The sequence below is a fragment of the Artemia sp. Qi Xiang Cuo genome, chromosome 3, assembly GCF_049724085.1.
Source record: "Artemia sp. Qi Xiang Cuo chromosome 3, ASM4972408v1, whole genome shotgun sequence".
Taxonomy (NCBI): domain Eukaryota; kingdom Metazoa; phylum Arthropoda; class Branchiopoda; order Anostraca; family Artemiidae; genus Artemia; species Artemia sp. Qi Xiang Cuo.
The window spans coordinates 66,591,101-66,615,933 of record NC_142796.1 but is presented as its reverse complement, the minus strand read 5'-3'; the positions used below and the strand labels follow the sequence as shown (position 1 = coordinate 66,615,933).

The 24,833-nt window shown below is 36.2% G+C and overlaps 1 protein-coding gene across 5 annotated transcripts in view; it reads left to right on the top strand.

The window, feature by feature from the left end:
• LOC148954433 (uncharacterized) overlaps positions 1–24,833 on the top strand; it is a 252,464-nt gene that overhangs the window by 149,920 nt on the left and 77,711 nt on the right. For all 5 annotated transcript variants that reach the window (XM_089086509.1, XM_089086510.1, XM_089086511.1 and 2 more), the window contains 3 exons: positions 5,971–6,123; positions 12,696–12,840; positions 16,006–16,144. In XM_089086509.1, coding sequence (XP_088942635.1) covers positions 5,971–6,123; positions 12,696–12,840; positions 16,006–16,144 — 437 coding nt within the window. The remainder of the gene's footprint in view (positions 1–5,970; positions 6,124–12,695; positions 12,841–16,005; positions 16,145–24,833) is intronic.

Genomic DNA, 24,833 nt, shown 5'->3' with positions numbered 1-24,833 from the left:
ATTTCAATGAAAGAAATTCAAAATGAACTTTGAAAAATCAAGAGAATGTAACTGTGACACGGTAAACCACGACAAAACACTACTGAAATATTCCAACTCTTGCATTTCAATGAAAGAAAACCGAAATGAACTTTGAAAAATCCAGAAACTGTAACTGTGACACGGTAAACTACGACAAAACACTACTGAAATATTCCAACTCTTGCATTTCATTGAAAGAAATTCAAAATGAACTTTGAAAAATCAAGGGAATGTAACTGTGACATGGTAAACCATGACAAAACGCTTCTGAAATATTCCAACTCTTGCATTTCAACTAAAGAAATCCAAAATGAACTTTGAAAAATCAAGTGAATGTAACTGTGACAAGGTAAAACACGGCAAAACACTACTGAAATATTCCAACTCTTGCATTTCAATGAAAGAAAACCGAAATGAACTTTGAAAAATCAAGAAAATGTAACTGTGACAAGGTAAACCACGACAAAACACTACTGAAATATTCCAACCCTCGCATTTCAATGAAAGAAAACCGAAATGAACTTTGAAAAATCCAGAAAATGTAACTGTGACAAGGTAAACCACGAAAAAACACTACTGAAATATTCCAACTCTTGCATTTCAATGAAAGAAATTCAAAATGAACTTTGAAAAATCAAGGGAATGTAACTGTGACATGGTAAACCACGACAAAACGCTTCTGAAATATTCCAACTCTTGCATTTCAACTAAAGAAATCTAAAATGAACTTTGAAAAATCAAGCGAATGTAACTGTGACAAGGTAAAACACGACAAAACACTACTGAAATATTCCAACTCTTGCATTTCAATGAAAGAAAACCGAAATGAACTTTGAAAAATCAAGAAAATGTAACTTTGACAAGGTAAACCACAACAAAACACTACTGAAATATTCCAACTCTTGCATTTCAAAGAAAGAAATTCAAAATGAACTTTAAAAAATAATGAAAATGTAACTTTGACAAGGTAAACCACGACAAAACACTACTGAAATATTCCAGCTCTTTCATTTCAAGGGAAGAAATTCAAAATGAAGTTTGAAAAATAATGAAAATGTAACTGTGACAAGGTAAACCACGACAAAACACTACTGAAATATTCCAACTCTTGCATTTCAACGAAGGAAATTCAAAATGAACTTTGACAAATCAGACCTTGGGAGGGGGGGGAGGGGCCGGGGGGAGGGGGTCGTTCTGTGTCTCAATGCACAAAAAAAGTATAAAAAATGGGGGGAGGGGAGGGGAGGAGGAGGAGGAGGAGGAGGAGGGAGCAGAGGAGGAGGGGGAGGAGGAGGGGAGGGGAGGGGAAGGGGAGGAGAGGAGGTAGGAGATGGAGGGAGAGGGGCCCCTTTGGGAGGCCAAAGGGGGTGGGGCCCTTTGGGCCCCGGGGGGGGGGGTCTGGGGGAACCTTGAGGGCCGGTGGGCCCTTTGGGAGCCCAGTGGACCTTTGAGGACTGGTGGCTTCCTTCGGGGTTGGGGTAGAGGGATTGGAACCCTTTGGGGTTGGGGTCGGGGGATTGGAACCCTTTGGGGTTGGGGTAGAGGACCTCATGACACTGTTCAATGGAACTTGTGTATTATAACGACCACAGAGTTTCACCCTCAAATTCTCTTCTATAATCATCTTTTAGAATGTCTCTAACTGTTTCGCCGAAATAATTCCATAACCTGTCTAAAACAGTTTCGCCCAAATAATCCCTAAACGTAATTTCAGCGTGTTCCTTTTGTCTTTGGCATCTCTGCGCTAACGCATTTCAAATTAATAAAAAACCTGATTCCCGCGCTAAAACAATTCATCGCTAAGATGTTTCTTGGAGAACTGTTTCCATGGCGTTTGGTTATTAATATCTTTGGAGTTCGAGTTCGACCAAAAGAGTTGTTTCCGAGGCAAAGACATTAATGACTTGGATCTATTCCTGGAGAAATGTTGACAGTACCTGTCAGACGTTATTAAACTTTGCCCGGAAACAATTCGATTAATGACTGACAGCACAGGTGTTCCAAATTCCCAATCGCTTTAATTAACCACGTGTTCTCCCTAATGACTCTATGCCCATATATGGACTCCCGTTCGGAGTAGAAGTGTTCTCCCTAGGGACTCTATGCCCATATTAGGGTGTGATCGTGGGAGTTTTAAAAAAAAGTGTCCGGATCGGGATTCGAAGGGGTGATGTAATCGTGGGGCTGGTACCCCCCCCTTCTACTTTTCTCACAACTCTATTTTTTAAAACATAAAAAACTTTAGCGTAAAGAGCGAGGCGTTGAGGAGGGGACAGCCCCTTTCATATACGGAATAATTTCTGTTCGTTTTAATTTTAATGTCGCTCCTTTGCGACAGCTGTACACAAACTTTTCATTGAAATCATAATGGCTGATTTGGCCTTTTTGGGGAGTGCCGATCAGGGGTTGAAGGGGTTTCAAAGCAATAGCCGTAAATATATACGAGATTCTATAACTGACATAGGAAAAAGGTGAACACACTACTTAATTCTTTTTTCTTCTTTTTTTTCAAACATAATAGGGAAAAAGTAAAAGAAAACATTAAAACAAAGAAATTCTTCCTTTATAATATGCAGCATACCTCTACTAATCAGAATATCATTTTCCTTCCATTTTTATCCATTTTTTAAAATCTTTCAAATAATTTTTTTTTTTAATTACGCACTCAATCATGCACCGAGACGAATTTGCAGACCGGGAAGAAAACAGGATTAATGTTGGAGCTATAAGGTATAACTGCATTGACATAACGGAGAAAAAAAATATTAGGTCTATTTATGGGACCATCAGAAAGGAGTGTGTGTAATGTGTCTAACTCTATAAGGTCCCCCTTATGTCTTATTAAACACAAGACACTTATCTGCAGATTCCCCTAATACTTGGCTCTCTATTCACATATTGTAATATTTCGTGAACAGAGGAACGGTTTGATCTTCGAACGAAGGTCAAACTACTACTACTACTACTAACAACTCACCGCAGCACCAAGCCGCCTGAGGCCAACACAGCTACGCACGCTCCTCCACCCCAATCTATTCAAAGTCTCCCTTTTTACACCCGCCCACGAAGTTCCCATTTCCTTTAAATCTTTCTTTATGACGTCCTCCCACCCCAGACGGGACGACCTGCTTTCTGTTTAGCCCTAGACGGTTGGCCGAAAAGAACAATCTTCGGCAATCTGTCATCCTTCATCAACACAATGTGCCCTAGCCACCTCAACCTTTCTTTCATTATAGCCCTAGAGAGCGGTATTGAACCACATTTTTCGTATAGCCTATTGTTTGAAATACGGTCAGTCAGCCGGGAACCCAGAACAATCCTTAAGCAATTTCTCTGGAAAACATCGAGCAAATCTTCATCCACTTTTCGGAGCGCCCATGCCTCCGAGCCATATTTGACCATTGTCATCATTGTAGCTTCTAATATTCTAATCTTAGTTTGCATACTTATCTTCCCATTCTTCCAAACTTTTTTTTAACTGTGAAAAAAAACCCTGAGCCTTGGCTATTCTACTTTAAACATCTTCACTGCTCCAACCCTCTTTACTAATAAATGCTACTAAGCTAAGTGAAGCTGCCCACCTGATCAATATTTTCATTACCCAACGTCACCTTTTCATTTTCATTTATTCCTAGCCTTAGTGACTTAGTCTTCTTGATATTAATTTTCAAACCAATTCTAGCACCCTGAACTCGCAAAACCTCTAAAACCATTCATTTTGCTCACACTTTCATCTAGGATGCTTAAATCATCAGCAAAATCCAAGTTCAGGAGACTTTTCCCTCCCCATTTGATTCCGTGGTCTCCCATTGCCTTTCCTGTGCTCCTTAAAACAAAGTCCACCAAAATAATCCATATAAAGGGGGATAGAACACAACCCTGCTTAACTCCTGATTTAATACAAAACCGGTTGCTAACCTCATTTCCTACCTTAACCGCAGCAGTGTTATTCTTTTACATAGCACCAATCACTTTAATGTATTTGTCTGGTATACCATACAAGAATAAAACCTTTACTAAAGCTCTTCTATCAACAGAATCGAACGCTTGGCCATAATCTATAAAACTGAGGACCAAAGGTGTTTGAAAACTCAGCCGTTGTCCCCAATTCAAACCTGTGCCCCCAGAGGCACCTACATCGACAACGAATATCCAGTCTTCGTGATATCCTGATACTGCCAGCACATCTTCCAACTCGGTTGGCAGGAATGTGTCAAGAGAGAGGGGATCTGGCTGGTGAGAGTGGCGTAGCCTGTTCTTGGGACAACCCTTCCTTTTCCATCTTACAAGTTGCCTCTTGGAAATTGGGCTAGAAGTTTGAAGGTCCCCCATTCTAAAGACATGGCCAAAGAATTGCCATCGACGTTGGAAGATGATATTTTTCACGATGCGCCGGTTGGTTATTTTTCGGATCTTAGCATTTGAGACTAGATCTTTCCAGTACGTATTAAGGATTCTTCGGAGAAATACATTTCAAAAATGCAACGCCAGGATCCGAAGCTTTTGCTCTCCATTAATATGCTATGATTCGCCTGCGTACCCCAGAATCAACTGAACATTGCTATCGAAGTGTCTCAGTTTGACGAGGAGTGAAAAGACATTCGTTCGCCAGAATGTCTTCTTCCTCTTGAAAGCTCCACTTGCCTGTCCTATATGGGATGCTACTTCTTTCTGCAATGAAATCATTGTTTTCAATTATGTCCCCCAGGTATTTAATTTTGACCACTTGTTCCAACTCCTCATCACCACACTTGAACTGAAGTCGCGAGTTCGATGTTGCCATGTATTTGGTTTTGTTTTGCGTTGATTTTCAGGTCAACACGTTTCGCCTTAGTGTTTCACCGAGAGAAAAATATAAGTTCTTAATTCTAAATTGCATATTGTTGGGCTCCAATTTTTCGTAGGGGATTTTCCCTACCAATCTTAGGGGCATAGGTTCACACAAGTCGGCACCTTAGGGAGGGGATAACATACTTTTTTTTTTATATAAAAGTTCAGAACACAAAAGCTGAACTTCTAGGCTATCAATTTAGGGATGGATGCTTCAGACCAATGATACGCAATAAAATCCTATCTCATACTCATTTTCTCAGCATGTTAAAAGGGATTTCTTCCCTACACTTTCGTGTACATGAAAATGACTCTTCATTTCAAATGACATTTCAAATGACTCTTCATTGTTATGAGAAAAATGAAGTTATTTAAAAGCGAGTTTGCTTGTACTCTTCTAAAGACCCGTTAGGTAAACTAATAAATTTGGTCGATCAATATAGCAATTTTTTTTATAAAAGTATAGAGTCATGAGAATTGCACTAAATGCTATAGCGTAAAGTAGGTAGGATCAGTGGCACCGATTCCCGAAAATGCTTAGGGAGGGTGGCAATATTTTTAAAAGTGTATTGATGAAATCCCCAAAGATCATTTTTCAATGAAATACCCCAAAAAGTTGTTTTACTAAATCTAGAGGGGGGCTAATACTCCTCAACCCAGTTGGCGCCACTGGGTAGGGTCAGTACCGCAGCTAAGGTGCACTAGGGTTCCCTTGGCCCCTGGGCACAGTGTCTGTTGGGGTGCAATCTAAATTTACGAATTTTAATTAGTCCTCGTGGTATTTCTGAGGATGGTGGGGGGGGGGGAGATAGTGCCATAGTGTTTAGTTCTGTTGGCCACGGGTAGGTTTGTGCTGCAGTGATTATTTTTTAGTAGTTGTTGTAGAGGAAGTAGTAGGGAAACTACTGCGACTATAACGTAGCTATAACTGGTATGAAGATGGCAGCAAATGGTGCTGAAAAACTACTAACTCGTTTAACTTAATTCGGAAACCATTGAAGCCTAATTAAAAAATTAACTTACTGTTAGAGTAATTTGCTTAATACATACAGATGTCAAAGTTCAAATATTATGAACATTTTTGGGATTTTAATATTTTCTCTTCTTTTTTATTTATAGGGAATTCAGATGAGAGTGAAGTTGTTGCTGTGTTGCCAGTTGCAAGTCCCCGAAAGCGAGGAAAAAGTAAGACGAAACTGGCTGAATATCCGGAAAGTTTAAATCCCTTTGATGACGACCTTGAATCAGAAGATCAACACGCGAAGTTAGATGGTACGTTCGTTGGTAATAAAAGAGAGCACAAAACTTTGAATTTTGAAGATTGTGTGTATTTGAACGAGTTTCTCTTTGCTCATCCACTTTTTTGTCGCTTTTTTTTATTGTATATCGCATAAATTTGTGAGCCATTTTTTTACCACTTCCGAACGTTCAATTGCTTCCAAATTTTACCTGTTTTATTGCACTGTCGACTGTATAAATAAAATAAAATAAATGGTTCATTGGGCACAGAAAAAAGTATTAAACAAACACTGTTCTATAAGTCTTGATAGTGCTGCGGTAGGAACACGTGCTTGTGGTCGTGGTGCAGTCTTGATAGTTTTGATAGTGCAGCGGTAGTCTTGATAGTGCAACGGTAGGAACACGTGATTGTGTTCGTGGTTCAGTCTTGATAGTGCAGCGGTAGTCTTGATAGTGCAGTGGTAGGAACACGTGCTTTTGTTCGTGGTGCAGTCTTGATAGTGCAGTGGTAGTCTTGATAGGGCAGCGGTAGGAACACGTGCTTTTGGTCGTGGTGCAGTCTTGATAGTCTTGATAGTGCAGCGGTAGGAACACGTTGTTGTGATCGTGGTGACTTATGTCTGAACCTTGGATAATAAAAATTTGTGTCTTAGAAAAGAATATACTTTTTTGTCTTAGATTATTAAAAATAATATTATTTAAAATCATATTATTTCGACTAAAAAGTCGAAAATAACATTATAAATCTAAAATAAAACTTGTTTCCAAAATGGACGAAAAAGTAGAAAATAATTTTTTCTTGAGAATCTATGAAATTAAATGAAAGCCAGGGTATCATACAAGTTGATTTATTCAACTTGTTTTCCTAAACTGATCGACCTTTTTAATTTATCTATTTATAACTTATATCAATTTAATATGTGTTATGTAAAGGCCAATTCGTTTATTGCCCCTTTTTTCACTTATTTTCATAGATTCTAGAAAAAAATGATTATTTTTCACTTTATAGTCTATTTTGTAAACGAGTTTAAAAAATAAATCCCTCCCCCACTATGTTTTTGATCACTTGGTAAAAAAAATGATTCGGTAAAATCGTGGTGAAAATTCTTTGCTCGGTTCAATAAAGACCACGAAAATACTGACATGTCATCTACAGAAATTTCGAACGTGGTCGGTAAAAGCAGCAGTTTTACCGATTCTTGCCGTGATTTTATAGATGGTGCACCAACTTTCCGTTTGGTTAAATAAACAGCATTAAAATAGTGGCATGACATGTTACCAAAATCTCAATTTCGGTCGGTAAATGCAGCGGTTTTACCGACTCGTGCAGTGATTTTACATGTTGTATTCAAAACGAAGATTATGCTAATTATTGATAAAAAACGGTCGGTAAAAATGACCAGCCAGTTGGTAAAATCCCTTGCTTCTCCCCACCCCCCTCCCCCCAAAAAAATTGGCTAGTAACGACACTGGTTGACAGAAAATAAAAATAGACAGAAAAATCTAACGTATACACTTCTGAGAATCGAAAATACATTGGGTTTTTTACAATAAATCATTTGCTTCTTAAGATGGCTTCAGATACCCGCTGTATAACGTCACGTAATTGTTTTCAGAGCAGAGTTACATATATTAGCAGATTATATAGTTCGATTTTTATTATTGTCTAGAATGGGCTGTGTGGGCAGAGTTGCCACCCCTAGCGATTTATCACTATTTCTAGTGATATTTCATATTTCCTAAACAAAAAAAAATTACTAAATTAGCACATAAATCACTAGATTGTTGAAGAAAATCACTAAATTTACCAAAAAAATCACTAAATATACCAATAAATCACTAAAATCTACTGATTATTTTTTCATCAGGTGGCAACCCTGTGTATGGGTATGAATCAGGCTTAAAGTTTTTGGAATTGTAAAAGTTCGCGATACCATGGACCAGTAACCATTAGATCTATTTTTACCAATTTAGTAAATTAGGTTTTATGCGGTCCTTTCTATAAGTAGTCCATTCGTGGAAGTAGAGTATTGTTTGTCTGCTATGAGTTCTATAATTTGTTGTAAATTTATAATAGCCTACCTTCACAATAATCTTCAAAGAGCTTGATAGATTAGATATGAAGACACCATGATAGACTGTGCCAAGATCTAGGACGTTGCCACATAATCTAATTGCTTATGCTCAAAGTGGCAAAAAAATAAATGCGGTCATAAAAATATATACGGCAAAAACCTAAGCCTAGGACCATGTTATGTAGAAAAAAAAATATAATTGGTAGCAAATTGTAAATGCAAGACAACAGTTCTGATTACCAACAAAAATCAAGATTTGAAAGAACAATAACAGCAAAATATACATGCTCAGAAGCAGTAATGTGCCATTAACTGTTATTATTCCCTGCAATAATCCTATAATAACTTAACAATTCTTCTAAGTATTAGTTTTAAGTAATCTTGGTTAAAATTATTTCCTTGCCATTGAAAAAAAAAGAATAGAGTTTAACATAGATGGTTGACATACTGCATGATATATATACAGCCTATAAACTATATCCCCTTGTAATCCTATGGATGTTAGGAAGCCGTATCCAGCGGAGGGGTTAGGGGTTTGAACCCCCCCCCCCCTCCCCCGAAATGTTTGTTTGACTCGTAAAAACCTAACAAAAATGAATATGAACAAATTGTGTATTCGTTTTTGAGGTTTTTTGTGAAACCCCCGCGCCCCCCCCCCCGGAAAAAAATCCTGGGTACGGCCTTTGTTAGTTGTTTGAAAGAGCGGTAAGTGTTGTAAGAGAGGTAAACATATCTTGTGATGAAAGTAAAACACGTTGCTGTGTTTCAACATTTTGCTGAAAGTGCATTTATGTTGAAAACATAAATGTAGCTATCTTTTCATTTCTTAAAACCTGTAATAATTAATTTGATATCATGGTGGGCCCCTAAAACTGGATCGATGCTCATGCCTCAAAGACTCATTGCCTCCACGCCCCAAAAATTAATTTGCGGTTGTGGTGGTCAATGATGGACTTGGCTCCACCAGCATTACCACTTATTTTGTCAGCTGTCGAGTTTCCCATTTCTTACTATATCCTCAAAATTGAAATTCATATTGTGAAATATCTGTTTACGATTCGTATGCTACATCATTGACAAATGTTTACATCTAGCTTACCTTTTTTTGTATGCTTTGCTTTCAATGTTTTCAATAGCGTTATTTTTTTTAAATTGATTAGGGCTAAATCATTTGATTTTGGACCGGTCTATTTTGCGACTCGAGTCGTTCCCGATTTACAACGACATCAGCGTGATTATTTTTTTATTATTGTCAAGTAGTTGCTAAAGTTGAATTTAGTTTTTGTCCTTGTAATTCTGGAGTCATACACGATTCGAGTCCTCAAAATTGGAAGCTCTTTTGAATTATTACTTTGTTATAATGTTGAATTATAATTGATATTTTGAAAGTGTTGGGATACTTTTTGGTAAAAAGCTAAATTGGGCGAATGTACTTTAAACTTGGCAAATTTACCAGAATCTTTCACTTGTATGGCTATTATTGGATAGTTAACCAAAGGATGACAATTGAAAAACTTACATCACTGCACTTTTGGGTCAACTGACAAAAAAAAATTAATTGGGCTCGTTGTATCTTATTTTCAATGTTAAGCCTTACCACTTAAACCAGCCTTACCACTTATTTTGTCAGCTGTCGGGTTTTCCATTTCTTACTATATCCTCCGAATTGAAATTCATATTGTTTTTTAAATTTTTGTCAGATTTTTATCTTATTTTCAATGTTACGTTTTGTTACTTACAAAAAGCACGTAGACATAGGAATTACTCTTCAAATGAGCTCTTAAACAGCTCTCTTGTGATTTTTCAGGTCCTGCTTGCAGTAAGGAAAAAAAGCTAGAAAAAAGATGACAGATTAGTGCTACTATAGAAAAAAGTTATTTTCTTCTTTGTTTGAAGGGGGGGGGGTTGTAACTTTCCTGATTGAGGTTACTGACAATGACGATTCCAGTTGTGTAGTTTTTCGAAAGTCCAATAAATTTGTTTACGTAATAAACTTTTACCATAAATATTAATCGAAATCATAATTATCATTCCTGAACGAGCTTCAAATGGCGATTTTTTCTCACGTGACAGTTTTATTTAGAAGGTATTTTTAAATTTCCAGTTACTATGGGCCAAACTTCGTTCTTTACTAGGTTGCAGAGAATGCTGAACTATGATTGGATATTTTATGATTATTTTAGAGGCAATTCTGAAATGAAGGTGCCTGGGTAGCGTTTTTAGGAAGACTAACTTCAAATATTTACGAAATAACTTTAAATTTTTGTACTAAAGGCAGAATAAACTGGGTCTCTGGATTTTATATTAGAATATATTAATGCTTGATTTCGAAAAAACCTAATCTGCATAAGTCTGCTAGCTAAGATTAGAGCATTGAAAGCCGTAGTCACGTATTAATCAGAAACGGGGTGTTTCGGAAGGGTGAGGAAGGAATGTCTAAGGGTATTTTTAGGGACCTGTCTGACTGACCGTATATCAGGAAGCTGTATGAAAAATATGCCTCATCCCATTTTCTAGGGTTATAGTGAAAGAAAGGTTAAGATGGCTGGGCCACGTTTTACGGATGAAAGATTTCCTAAAGTTGTGAAAGGGCTATAATGCCCTTTCTAGGGCGACTTTTATGACTATTATGAAAGAAAGTTTAAGCTGGCTAGGACATGTTTTACGGATTAAGGGGAATAGATTACTAAAGATTGTCTTTTTTGGCCATTCATCTTGGGCCGAATAAAACAGGTCGTCTTTGGATAGGGCAGGAAAGGTTGTAAGAAAGGATTTAAAGGAAATTGGAATCACATGGGGGAGCCTAAAGAATGAAACTTTGAATAGATTGCGGTTCAAATTTATGTTCTTTATTAATCAATAAAAAAGTATTTTCACAAAACTATCAAATTAGTGACCCACAGTGAGGATTAAAAAGATGGCTCTTCAACTCCCCGCACGGTAACAAAAACGAAACGCCCAATAAATTCAAAATAACCAAATAAGTAAAATAAAATGAGGAGCCTCCGCCCCAGAACTTAAATTAAATTAATAGGTATCAATTAAATGATGCTTTAATATAATTGTATTATTAACCAAGGTAGAGGAAGAATATATGCAGCTGTGTTGGCCTCTAGTGGCTTGGTGCTGGAGTGTGTTGTTAGTTAGGGTAGAAACACTAAGGCGTGTCTCCAAAGTTTAAAATTTAATGCTACTGATTGTTTTAGTACGGGTGGTAAGACCAATTAGTTGCCTTAAAAATCAGTTTGTCATTTTTGTGGGCTGCTTTTTTGTACTAATTTTTTTCTTCAGTTTTCTAGATAATTTAACTTCATTTTAACAGTTATCCCTATCGTGACTGGTTAAAGACTATTGAGAGACTTATAAATTAGTCTTTTATTTTTGTAGGTTATTTAAGGACTCTTTCGCTCCTGAAAGAAAATTCTGCTCTTTTTTTTGCGTAGGTTTGGGGTGTCCAGTAATGTGCTAGCTTCGCATAATTCTGCAAATACAAATAAATATCCTGGGTCATTTTTTCTGCATAGGCTGACCAGCAATCAGTGGCTTCAATTCGTGGAAATTAAGGGAGGGATAAATGTATTTTTCAAAGTCTACGGGGGGGGGGTGTTGCAAACTTGTCGTTTTCAATTGTTTTAATGAAAATATACAAAAAATTCACTTTTCCAATCAAATACCTCAGAAAAACGTGTTTTTCAAAATCTCGTGGGGCACATCTCCCCTCTAATCGACTCCACTACTAGCAGTAATAATTAAAGTAGTTATTTGACCAGCAGTGGTTGTCCTTAAGTTTTAATTTTGCTCTTTACTTCCGTCAGAAAGTCTTTGTTTTTGTTAATTTTTTTTTTTTCTTTATATCGAACAAAAAGTTTTTTTTTGTCTAACTTAGTGGATGATGCAAAAAAAAAAAGAGTAAATAATGGTTTTTGCTAAAATACAGTATTAAACATATGTTTTATTTATGATCTTGCTCAAACTTTCTCAGGATGCATTAACTAATTTTTAACTGATACAATGGTTTTCCAATAGTTTCTGAATCATTTATAATAGTCATGTAATGATATATGATTTGCTTCCATAGCAACAGAACAACCAAATTACTTTGATTTGCTTTGAGCTGCTGTTCTCGTCTTTTGCTGGAACTCTGCCAGATGTATCACATTAAACTAAACTTAAAGTTGTGTAATTGTCTTAGAAATTAGATATAATAATTATTTTGGACCTTGGATTTTTAAGCCATTGTATCTCACATTCGCTCCATTGTTACTCATTCCGGGACCCATAAGTTTAATTCGGGGATGTTGTCAAAAGATTTCCGAGGAAGTTCAGTTACCGAAACTTAACCTTTCAGTCATTAGATAATGTAATTTACCACATCTCTGGAGGGGGGGGGGGGGGTTGTACAGAAAAAAACCCAGGGGAATGAAAACCCCATCTTGAACCAAAGATTAATACCAAAATTATGCAGATTTCTCCTACAAGTTATAATTTGTTCACCTTTGTTTCCAGCTTGAGTGTTCTATTTCTTTATAGATACGGCTGAAGGGACTAACCAAGAGAAAGGACCCTCAAATTTCAATCCCTTTGAAGAAGAAGATGAAGACTTTGATGACACAAATCCATTCGCCGAAGATGTAATTAGTGTAAGGAAATCACCGGTTCCACTTCCAAGAAAAAGGTATATTCTATTGTAAAAAGGCAAGATTCTTTTAAAAGTAGAAGAAATAAGAAGATAATCCCAATCCTTCCCAAATAGGCGTTCACGTGCCTCTTTCTAGAATGACAAACGTTCGACAGTCGTTTGTTTAACGGTGCTTGAGCTAACGGTAACTGTATAGTAACGGTAATAGGTTGCCATTTTGATACTTTTTTTCATTTTAATAGTTTTTTTTTTAAGGAAACTTTTGGATTGTCAAGTCCAATGACAAATCCAAGGGAAATGAGGGACCATGGTTGGCACTCGTCTGAGAAAAAATCTAGCAGTGAACCAATCGACCAAAATCACTAGACTAAAACCAAAATCTCTAAAACACAGACTGAGTGAAGTCATGTCTTCATTTGCCTTTTTAATGTTAGTGCTATTAAAGATTTACAGTTTTTTCCTGACCTTATATCTTTGTCAGCAAGTGGCCGGAAGAAGTACATTATGTCTTCTTCTGTGGCGGCTCCCTTTGGATAAACAAAATAATTCGGACTTGGGACTCTGGCACATCTACGAGTAACTCCATTGTCTCCTTGGCATGGAGGAGGGACGGCTGACCAATTATATTCTTTTACAAAATATAAAATCGGAAATGATGATGGAGAATGGGGTTTTTAAGGTCAACGAAAATACTGGACAAAAACAGAATTCAAAGCTTTGGGAGCCAAAAAAAAATTATTTAGAAGCGAACCACTCACCATTATCTACGGAAAAAAAAAAAAAGTTCTCACTTAATACTGGACAAGTGACTGAATTTTTGAAGATTCTTTCAAACAGTGGATAAGTGAACGTAAATAGCTACCTTTGAAAGCCTCGTTCTAGATCTTTATTACTTTAATTTATTTTTTTGCTATGGCAGACCAATGTGGTGGGCGAAATTATCTTTGTTATATTCCTTTAGTGCTATTTCGTTACTTTCCAAGTTCGGTGGATGCATAGTTGCCTACGGATGTAGATGTTTTTAAAAGCCTGCGCTGCCCCCTCTTGTCGTTGGTTGAGATGCCATGTTTCTAATACATAGATTAGGACGGGAAGAACACTACTACTAAGCATATGAAGCTTAAACCAGAGACAGAAAGCACACGGGTCTTCTAACTTTCTTTTAGCTTGTTAAAAATTTATAATTTGTCCCTGACCTTACCTTAGACCTTTCTGTGGCAGCAAGAGGCAGCAGAAAGTCTACTCATTTTAATTTTTTCCTCTGTGACGAGGGCCTTTCTGTGACAGCAAATGTAGCAGGAATTGTATTTTATGTCGTCATCTGTGACAGTGACCTTTCTATGGCAGCAAGAGGCAGCAGGAAGTGTACTTTTATGTCTTCTTCTGTGACAGCGACCTTTCTATGGCAGCAAAAGGCAGCAGGAAGTGTACTCGCTCTCGTGTCTTCCTCTGTGACAAGGGCCTTTCTATGGCAGCAAAAGGCAGCAGGAATTATATTTATGTCTTCCTCTGTGGCCGTGACCTTTCTATGGCAGCAAGAGGCAGCAGGAATTGTACTTTTATGTCTTCCTCTCTGACGGTAGCTTCGGTAAACGAAAGAATTTGGACTTGGGATTCTGGAAATGTACCTGCATAGCACATCCTCGAGCTAACTCCATTGTCTCCTTGACATGGATAAGAGATGGCTCGTGTGTTATATTCCTTTAGTGCTAGTTCATTACTTTCCGAGTTCTGTGGATGTCCAGTTGCATAAGGATGTAAATGTTTTCAACGTTTGATTTTTGTTCTCAATTCTTTACGAACGACTGCTCAAACACAACCTTGTACTATACAATAATATAAAACTTCAGCTTAAAGAGCAGAGGGTGCAGAAGGGGGTAGCCGTGAAATCACGAAAAGTTTTATAGTGGTTAAAAAATTGATAATTTCTTAGACCACATTTGCGAGAATTTAAGAACATTTAAGAGAGAAAAACGGATTTAATTTAAATCAAGCAGTGAACAAATAGTACTAAAAACAATCACAACAAAAAAGATTAATTGATAAAAATTTCGAATATTTCAGCTCCACTTTCGTGAGCCTTTATCAACAGAAAATAAAACAAGAGAAAAAATGTATTTTAATCATTGAAAAAAACAACATTAAAAAACAAAACAACAAGAAGGAGAGAAAAAAACAAGGAACAAAAGACAGAAAAATAAATAAAATTCACATTTCAATAAAAGTTCCTCAATACTGCCTAACCGTACATAGAATAGATTTTTATCTAGATATTTTTCCTATAAGCATTACGGTGTGTGTTCCATGTGCAAATTTCTGTATGTTGTTTTTCTGCTCTCACATGGTTTCAATTCATCTAAAAAAAAACGAAAATTTTGCTGTCACTCGATAGCTGAGGTTAAGCTCTATCCATTTATCGAATTAATTTTAGAAATTTATTGTACTGGATCTGTGAGATTAAAAACACGTCAAAAATTGGTTGGAAGTTTTTGAAAAAACACAATTTTTCGATTTTTTGAACAAGTTTATATCCTCCTCCAAGAAAACATTTAAAATTATGTTTCCACTCTGTTATAGCACAGTGGATCGATGTTCTACTTGGCAATACCGGGCCCAGGGTTCGATACCCGCTGCTGCAAGGTCGGGTGACAAGCTTGGTACTTGTCCTTGTAAAATATCCAGCAACGGAAACGTCGATTCGACTCTCTATGCGCCAGCAATAGCTCTCGAGGATCTTTATCCTTATTTAAATTCCTAATTTCGATATGATTTTAAGACACATAACTTAACGCTACATCGATACATTACGTAATATAGACTTTGTATCATAACACAGATGCCCCCCTAACAATGATGACAAAACTAATGGATTGGAATTTTTTCGATTATTTACTTGTTCATCAATTAATTTTTTCTGATTAAGTTTATTTTGTAAGTTTTTTCCTAGTGAATTTATTCTAAATTTTTGCCTAATTAAATTTATTCTTAATTTTTTCCTGTAAATTAAGTTTATTAAATAATTATTGATTAAATGTCTATTGATTGATTTATTAATAATTAATGTTATTATCAATTAATTAAAATCGTTTATAAATTAATCAAAAATTAATTCATTTAGTTTTAATTGATCAACATTACATTAATTTATTAATTGATTAATTTTAATTAATTCAATAATTAATTATTTACTTGATTTTGCAGTTTAGAATCTTCAAGGGAATCTCCATATCCGTACATGCGTAGTCCTTCTCCCTCATTGTCAATTGGGTCTTCTATATCAATGACACCAACATTGAGAAAGCGTTTGACTCCAATTTCTCCCATGACCGACACCTCAAGGGTAAGTCAGCTCCTTTTTTCCCTCGTCCTTCATAGAGATATTTCATTTTTTCATAGATCTGTTGGAAGTGAAGTGAAGGAAGGTAAAACCATCCGAAAGCTAAACCCAGGATATAAGTTTATCGCCTTAACTTACCTCAATAACTTGAACCAGAAATCTCAGTTGAACTGGAGAACGTTTCCACAACCGTTTCCTAATCTTTACACAGTCCTTACAATGGACTCGCTATTTTTTTCTCTGAGACAAAAGTGCTAAGAACAAAAGGAAAGTTAGTCATATTGATAACTTTCATAACATCGATTCCTTAGCCTACAGCTTACACAGCCTACAATCCGTTGGTACAACCTAACCTTCCTTATAATTTGAGGCAAATGATCCTCTTAAAAAAAATGCCATCACTTCAGAAGATTCTAATTGCCTCATCAGGTCTCTGACAAGTACATTCTAGAAAGCTATTTTCATTAAAGACGGTTTTGTGTGCATTGAGATATGTTATGTTAAATAAAATATGTTAATGTTAAATAAAATATTTAAAATAAATACCATGCTTTGTAAATTTTTTTAAAAATGGAATCAAGCGGTATTTGAAAGCTTTCTGTGTAGTACTTCCAGTTTTACAGTAATATCAGGAACAAGAAATGTGTTAATAAGAACCTGGTTTTTAGTCCAAGGCGGAAGAAACAACAAAAATTTACAAAATCTGAAATAATTAATTCGGATTATTATTAATTCGTTTTTCTTAAGAATTATGTTAAAGCGCTTAGTTAGGATAACAAAGAAATCTCTCCACGCCATCTGGTTTGCTCTATTGCTAGAAGGCGCTTACTGTCGGCAGTAGGTTCAATTCACCGCCAGGTAGAGATTTGACTTGATAATAACTAGAGAGGATGTTATCAAGAGTCAATACTCCATTTAGTACTAATCTGTTGTAGCAACAACACTCAAGAAGGGAATTTAGGTTAATCCTCAAGAAAAATACCAAAACATGATGAAAATATAATGCTTTACAATCAATTTTGGGCTATATTTTTGCTCATTGGGGGGGGGGGGTTGGATAAAGGATAGTGGGTCTGCATGCAAAATTTTTTAGCTACAATTATTCTGCATGTTATGATGTAAGGGCTTTGGGACATAATTTGTCTTTTCCGACATAAGATAATTTTCGGCATTTTGCGAAAACAATAATTTGCAAAACTAGATCAATACCGAAGTGCGAAATCTTTAGGTACAGGAACAAACAAAATAAAGTCACATGAAATTTCGCCAAATCACCTGGAGCACCAGTTCAAAAATGTAGGTGGAACAAGGATTGCTTTTCAATTTTTTATATTAAAAAAAAGGGGGGGGGGTCAATGAAAATGCCAAAAAATTTCTCTTTCAAAATTCAACTCGCTTCCAGTTGGTGCCTCTGATGCAACCCGCTATGATTATTTCAACCATATAAATGGTTGTTTAAATAATAGTAAAGATCAACCGGAAGAATTCCTTAAATGACTGTAAAATGATCTTCTTTGTCCTGCAATTTTCAAATAGTCATCATTCTTTTTTTAAAACGTATCAGCCTGTATCCAGTGTGTCGTTATGATAATAATCATAATTATTATTGCTCTAAAAGCACTAAGGCATGTCAATATAGAACACACACCATAGAAATCTATTTCTGAGCTCTATCGCTAGCCTGAGAAATCGCCCTCACCTGTCAACACATACAAAATATTCCTCACTCATTACACTCATCAGCCATCTCTCGTCAAACCTACTCTCCCCATTCACTTCCATCCGCCATTCACTCAATTCTTCACACTGACACATGATATAACCCATACTCTATTTCTTACCTGCAGACATAGTTCAAAAGTGAAGCCCTTACTGCTCTTTCCTCCTCTCTGTATATTTTTATTCCTCCCAAGTGTTAAACTATTCGCCATCAATTCAATAAAATACTTTAGGCCTCAGTGTTGGCTGACCGTTGCAGGACTAGCCATAGTCGAGAGCTGTTGGAAATCTGTGGTTTGACTATGAAATTTGATGGGAAAAATAATGAACTTTTACGTCCCTTCTATCGGCAAGCTTGTCAATAAAAGCGGGTAATATCGTAGGTAACCTCCTTCTATTGCTAACAGTCTTTGATTAACCCTGTATATCCTTGCTTTTCGCTCTCTAATTTATCCCTTTCTGGAAAGCCTAAACTTTCGATGCATAATGCATCACAGATGCCACCGTCTTCCTGAAATACCCCTCTCTATCCCAATTGCTCTTACCTGGCTCCTTAAAATTAAGTTGGAACACATCCCAACCATTAAGTCTTGTCTGACAACGTTGTAGATCAACATTGCAGATCAGCATCTGTTCTGGTAACACATTGTTGATCAGTAATCGTGTTTTAACGACTAACAGAGGTTTTGTTGATGAACATTGTTGGTATTGAACATTCAATACCTTAAATGATCACCCTGTCTCTACAATTACAAATGTTTTAGTCTGTGGCCAAACAATTTAGAATTGATTGGGTGGTCTTGCCATAATTTGTAGCGCTTGGATAAGAGATCTGAATCAACGACAGAAAACTAAAAGTTTATACCTACTTTCCCTGAAATCTTTGAAAAACCATTTAGCTTCTCTCGTTTTGTGCTAGAGATAAGAGATATTCAGTTTTGATTAAACCTATATCAGTAGAAAGTATGAATTTAGTTTTTTCCTTTAAAAGAGCAGAATTTTCTTTTTAAAGCCCAGGAAAGGGCAGCCCCTAAAACTGTTTTAGCAAAACTTCTAGGAAAACGCCAACAATCAGCTCAAAGAAATGTTTTGTCTTTTTTATCAGTTTTGCAGTTTTGGGAGTTCCCTGTGGTGCTGTCCCACTTTGACTGAAAGCCAATCCGACGCAGTTTCGCTGCATTTTCTATCAAGATTCATAGTCAAACCACTAATTCTCAATAGGTCTCAATGATAGCTAATCCCTTGAGAAAATTCGCTAATGGACCCTTTTTCTTTGAGCCGGTCAGCTGACATTTAAGCTCGCAATATGGTTTTTAAGGTATCATATCTTCTTAAGTGGAAAATTTCAAAGATAAATACCATGGTAGAATTTTTTTTTCTTGCAATTTAGAAGAGAAAAACATTTACTTTGCTATAACTGCTATTATCTTTATTATCCGCTTGATCTCTTACGTAAAAAAAATGAGAGTCTGCATTCTTCTTAATTACCGACCCCTTTCCACTCCAAAGGACAGTGAAGAAATTCTGCTGTGTTTAACTGCAACTTTTAGAATTTTATCTGGCAGTGAAAAGGGTGTATTACCAGTGAAAATTGGAGGAGTAAACATGAGTTTAATTGAATTTAATTGCAAGTGAGTAAGTAATCGAATTGAAGACCAAGGTTCTTGACTGCTAAGGTCCTTGCGTAGGCCAAGGCTCCATCTTTGGGTCCCCTATTACCATGCTAAGGTCAAACCTATTAAGCCACTGCAGGACAATTTGAAAATTGTAAAAGAATGTTCAACTTATTTTGAAAATATTGCCGTTTATTTCCAACGATGCTTGAAATTTTGTGTTCTAGCGAAAATTAGTACTGATCCATCATTGTACATAAACAAATTTGTTATCTCAGTTATTGATCAACAATTTTTTCGCCTGGAAAACCCTATTGTGAGGTAACATAAGTTTATCATGAAAAACGTATATACTGCTATTTATATAGAAAGCTAAATCATAGATAGCGCGGAGGATCCACGGGCATATTCGAGCCACGCGTTGACGATTTTCGCGTTGTGTATTATTATTTTCGGATTTGGATTGTGTATTATTGTCATTACTACTATTACTACTAACAACTCACAGCAGCCCCAAGCCGTCTGAGGCCAAGCACAGCTGCGTACGCTCCTCCCACATCCAATCTGTCATCCTTCATCCTTCTGTCAACCTGTCTCTCATTATAGCCCTAGAAAGGGCTATAGTGGGCTATAAAGGGCTATATTATAGTACATTTTTCGCGCAGCTTTCTGTTTGAAATACGGTCAGTTAAACAGGCTCTCAGAAGAATTCGTAAACAATTCTTCTGAAAAAGATCTGACAAATCCTCCGTCTTCCGAATCGTCCACGTTTCAGAATTATGCTTACTACTGTCATCACTGTTGCTTTTAACGAGTTATTAGTCCTTCTTGTTAGTTCTAAAATATCTCTAGTATTGTTATTAACTGACTTGGGAAACATTTTCCTCTTACTTAGCCGTTCATACTTCCATTGGCCAGATCGACTAATTTTGTTCAAGCACTTAGAAAAACAATTTTAGCGCCGAAAAATTAATTCGCCGAAAAAATTAATTAATTAAGGGAGAATCCTTTTCTGGAGGTGAGAAAGGAATAAATAAAATGTTTTGGAATAACCAAAAACATTTAATTCGGAATTTCAGAAACAAGTCTGACCAAATTCAGTTTATTTCTTTGTTTTGACAGTTTTAGCGTTGAAAGGTTCGGTAATTCGCCATTTCTGCGAGTAAGAAAGTGATAAACATAAATAACATACATTGGGATGACCAAAAACATCTAGGTGAACAGTTTAGAAGCCAATCGGTCAACATTCAGTTTTATCTCATTTCTAAGATTTTAGAGATAAAGTATCCTTGACTTTATACAAGGAAAATTGGGCACTCCTCTGTTAAACGAACTCTTTTATATAGTGCTAGTTTGGTTAATGCTAATGAAATAAAATAGGATGAATATATAATACTTTACAAACGAATTTGGGCTATATATTTGCACATTAGAGGGGGAGTGGAGGGTAAAGCATAGCATATATTATTATGTAACCTAACCTAGGTCTCCCCCCCCCCTAAACCCCAAAAAACAACAGTTTAAATATCGTATACGCAATGAAAACCACGCTATACATTGTATTACCCAATAGTGGTGTCTTCAATTAAACCTGTTTTTGTGACTGGTTTCCATTGCAGTATATAAAAGAGTACGCTTAACATTGGAGTATCGAAAATTGTTCTTCTATAAAAGTAAGGATTAGTGCAAAAAAAAAACTTGAAAGAAACGTCACCATTCTAAATTACGCTTAAGACCAAAGTAGACACCAAGAATTTTTTCGAAATTTTTATTTTTGAGAATTATCGAATTCTTGGAAATTCGCTGCTAATGGTCACTGTATTAAAGTAAAATCAAAACCTGTATTGAAATTTTCTGTTGATTTTTCTGAAAGCCTCAAGCCTCACCTGAAAGCCTCAAATGTCTTGGGATCTAGCTTAGGCATTATAAAACCGATTAAACAAATAGGTTTTGGGCCAGTGGCGGCTCTTGCCTCTTGCGCTCGGGGCAAAATCTTGATTAGACCCCCCCCCCTCCCTCCCTGCCTTCCACAAAATTTTCAGGTCAAATTTTAACAAAATTGTCATTTATTAACAAAATTATTTTCAATTTATTAACTAATTAATGATTAATGTTTCTGATTGTTTTTTATTTGTTATTTAAATTATTTAATTATTATTATTTGCTTATTTTTTATTCATTCTCATTTAATTAATTAATCAATAATTTGTTTATTATTTTCATTTATTAACTGCGCTCTCTACTTTATTAATAAAATTTCAAAACTCACAAAATGATTATACTCGTAGATTATTTGTTTGAAATTTTGCCCCACTAAAATTTATTTGCCCGGGCAAGTGTGCCCTCTGTCCCTCCCCTAAATCTGACTCTGTTCTGGGTGCTCGGTTAGGGATAATCAGATATAAATCTTAGTTTGTAAAAATTGCTATTTTATGACTATTTACAATTCACATGTTATCGTTAATTAAATTTCAGGTATTTATTTAAATATTTTTATGAAATTTTAGTTCGTTCAGGGAAATTGGGACCTTAGATAATTTTTCATACCATGATGTGTCTCAATCTTTTTAACCCGTACAGAGTCCTTAAAAACAGACCATGTGTTTCAAGGAACTCTTGTATGGTAAATACTGTATCTCTTCGTGTTGTTTGCTGCAGTTCATGTAGTGTCATCGTCATAGGCTACTGTATGTGGTGGATCCTCTAGGGACCTTCTGCGGAACCTTGATTGAGAAACGCATTCTCACCATTGATGACATTAGTATCTACATTAATATCTTCAGCATGAAGTAGTGTAGGCTACTTTGGAGTTGTTCACCTTCTGTCTCCACGCTCATGTTGATCCCTCCCCCCTTAACTAGACTTATTTTACAACATACATAATAGAAATTTTGTATATCAGCTAATTTGACTGTGAAACATAAACAGTAAAACAAATTGATCCATGATCTATAGCACAAATTGAGACCTAATAAGCTGTTTTGAGTTCCTATCTGCACCTCTTCTGTTCTCTAGAGCACTTGCTTCCCACAAACTTGGACGAAGTCCAAATTAGGGCTTGAAAGGGCTTTTAAGCTTCTTCATCTATTTCAGCAGGTGGGGCTTTTCAGTCGAGACTATTCATCCCTTTTCCTTTTACTTCACTCTGTGAGCTGAACAGAGCTACTGAATTGGTTGCTTCTTATTTATATTGAATCTGCTCAGACTTCTTTCAGTATATCTTTTGATTCGAAAAGTTGAAATATAAGAAGATAAACAACGAGTTCTGTGCTCTGTGTGATAGTATGGTCAGCTAGACTCTTAGCTGATAGTGAGATTTTGTGGTGTTTGAAGCACTTTAACAGTTTACAATGCAGGGTTTGCTGTACAGACGTCAGCATAAGGCCCGTTTTTTAGCACTAAGATCTTACATCTTTCTGCAAAGATTATCTTTTCTTAACTCATCATTGTTCTAAGATCTTACAGCTCACTGATGTTAGCAAAAAGTGTGAAGACCGCCACTGTTTTGCCATATAGAACAATGATGAGAGAACTTTAATGATCTACTCATCATTGTTCTCAGACCGCTGGTCAGAGCAGAATGATGAAAGACCTTTGAATAAAAACGACCAAAGATGTAAGATCTTGGTTCAAAGATTTCACTTTTAAGCGTTTTCTGACAAAAGATGTAAGATCTTAGCACATTGATGAGTGAACAAACAGGCCTATATTATATTCAAACAGGCAGTGGTCAATTCTTTCATTTTTAAAGCTTCCACCCTACTCCATCCCTTCTTCTTCTTGTTGTTTGTATAGTTATGGAGACGTTTTTGCATAATCTCATCACTGGCCCTCCAGTGGGTTGCTGCAGCTGAGTTTAAACTCCGGGTCCCGTATTACCAGGCAAAGATTAAAACAATTTGATTAAAACTGAAGCGTATAAAAAATAAGAATTTCATAAATCACCATTACAGTTCATATATTATCCAGTATGATCATTCTCTATCTCACCCATTACAAAAACCCGGACCGGGGTGCGAGTGCTCCGGAGAACGTTTTTGCAGATATAAACATGTTAGACATGCTAGAGAGGTTAGTCTGTTTCCGACTGTTTCCATCAAAGTGCATTGAAACAAACGGAAATAAAGCTAATGCACAAACAAGCTAGACAAGCGAGACAAGCTAAGGCAGAAATAAGTGGGAGGAGCTTTTTGTTCACGAAGACCAGAAATGATCTGCGATAAGCTTACTGGTATATTCTGTCTACTGTGATCACCACTCAACTGTCATAAAAGTTGACAAAATTCAACTTCAGGCGCATGCGGAGATTCACAGCGCCCATGATAAAAATTTTGCAAAGATGGTGATATTTTGCACCTGAACACAAAATCGTATTGTCGTTACGAATTTCGCATTTGATGAGAATTAATAACTATGTTTCAAATCATTCCAGCCACCGTTGCTAACGTGGTACAATTATACTGTTTTTAGGTACAGCTCAAAATTGTCGGTACATTTTTTTTTTTACTCCTTTCTGACTCGGATCGGATGTCTGTTTAAGCTTCATCGAAATTTTCGATAAAGCTTATCAAGCTTATTGAAAATTTTCTTCTTGTTATGGCAAATTTTTAATCTGGTGTTCAGTTGGTACAAACTAATTTCTTGCGGTACAATCTTAGTCGAGAAACTGGTAGAGTTTATTTCAGAGCGTTGGCAACGCTGATTACAGCTAACAGTTAAACATAACATATTTCTGAAAGCAAATAAAATGACCTTGTATGATTTTAAACCGTCATGGCTGGGTGGCTCCTAGGATTTGAGCCAAATTCAGAATTACTTATTTTCGAAGCAAGGGCCTATTCATATAGCATGTATCATGCCGTAAATACGGGGATGGAGAGTGATGGATGAGAATGATGGAGACTGTAGTGATGCAGTGGGTAAAAACTTAAAAAATAATCGGTACTTATCTGTTATAGCCACCACACTCAAAAAGTGACATTAGGTTAATCCTAATGAAATATACGTAAATATGATGAAAATAAAATACTTTGGTAACAAAATTATGGAAACTACAACAGAAAATTGTGAAAATCAGGCCCCCCAGAAAGCATTATATTAAATCGTTTCTAATCTAACTAAACCTAACCAAAATGCAAGATTAATAATTTGATTAAAATATACCTACATTGTAGTGTATATACACTCTCTCACGCTAAGCTGAAAGTAATTGCAGAAAGTAACCGGTTCTGTCAGACCAAGAATTTGAGTATGATGGCTATAACAGAAATTCTGTTTTATTTTGTCTAAACTATACATTTTTTTTTACATTTTTTGAGTTGGGTATATTTTAATGGCCAACTTTTTTCATTGCCAAAGTC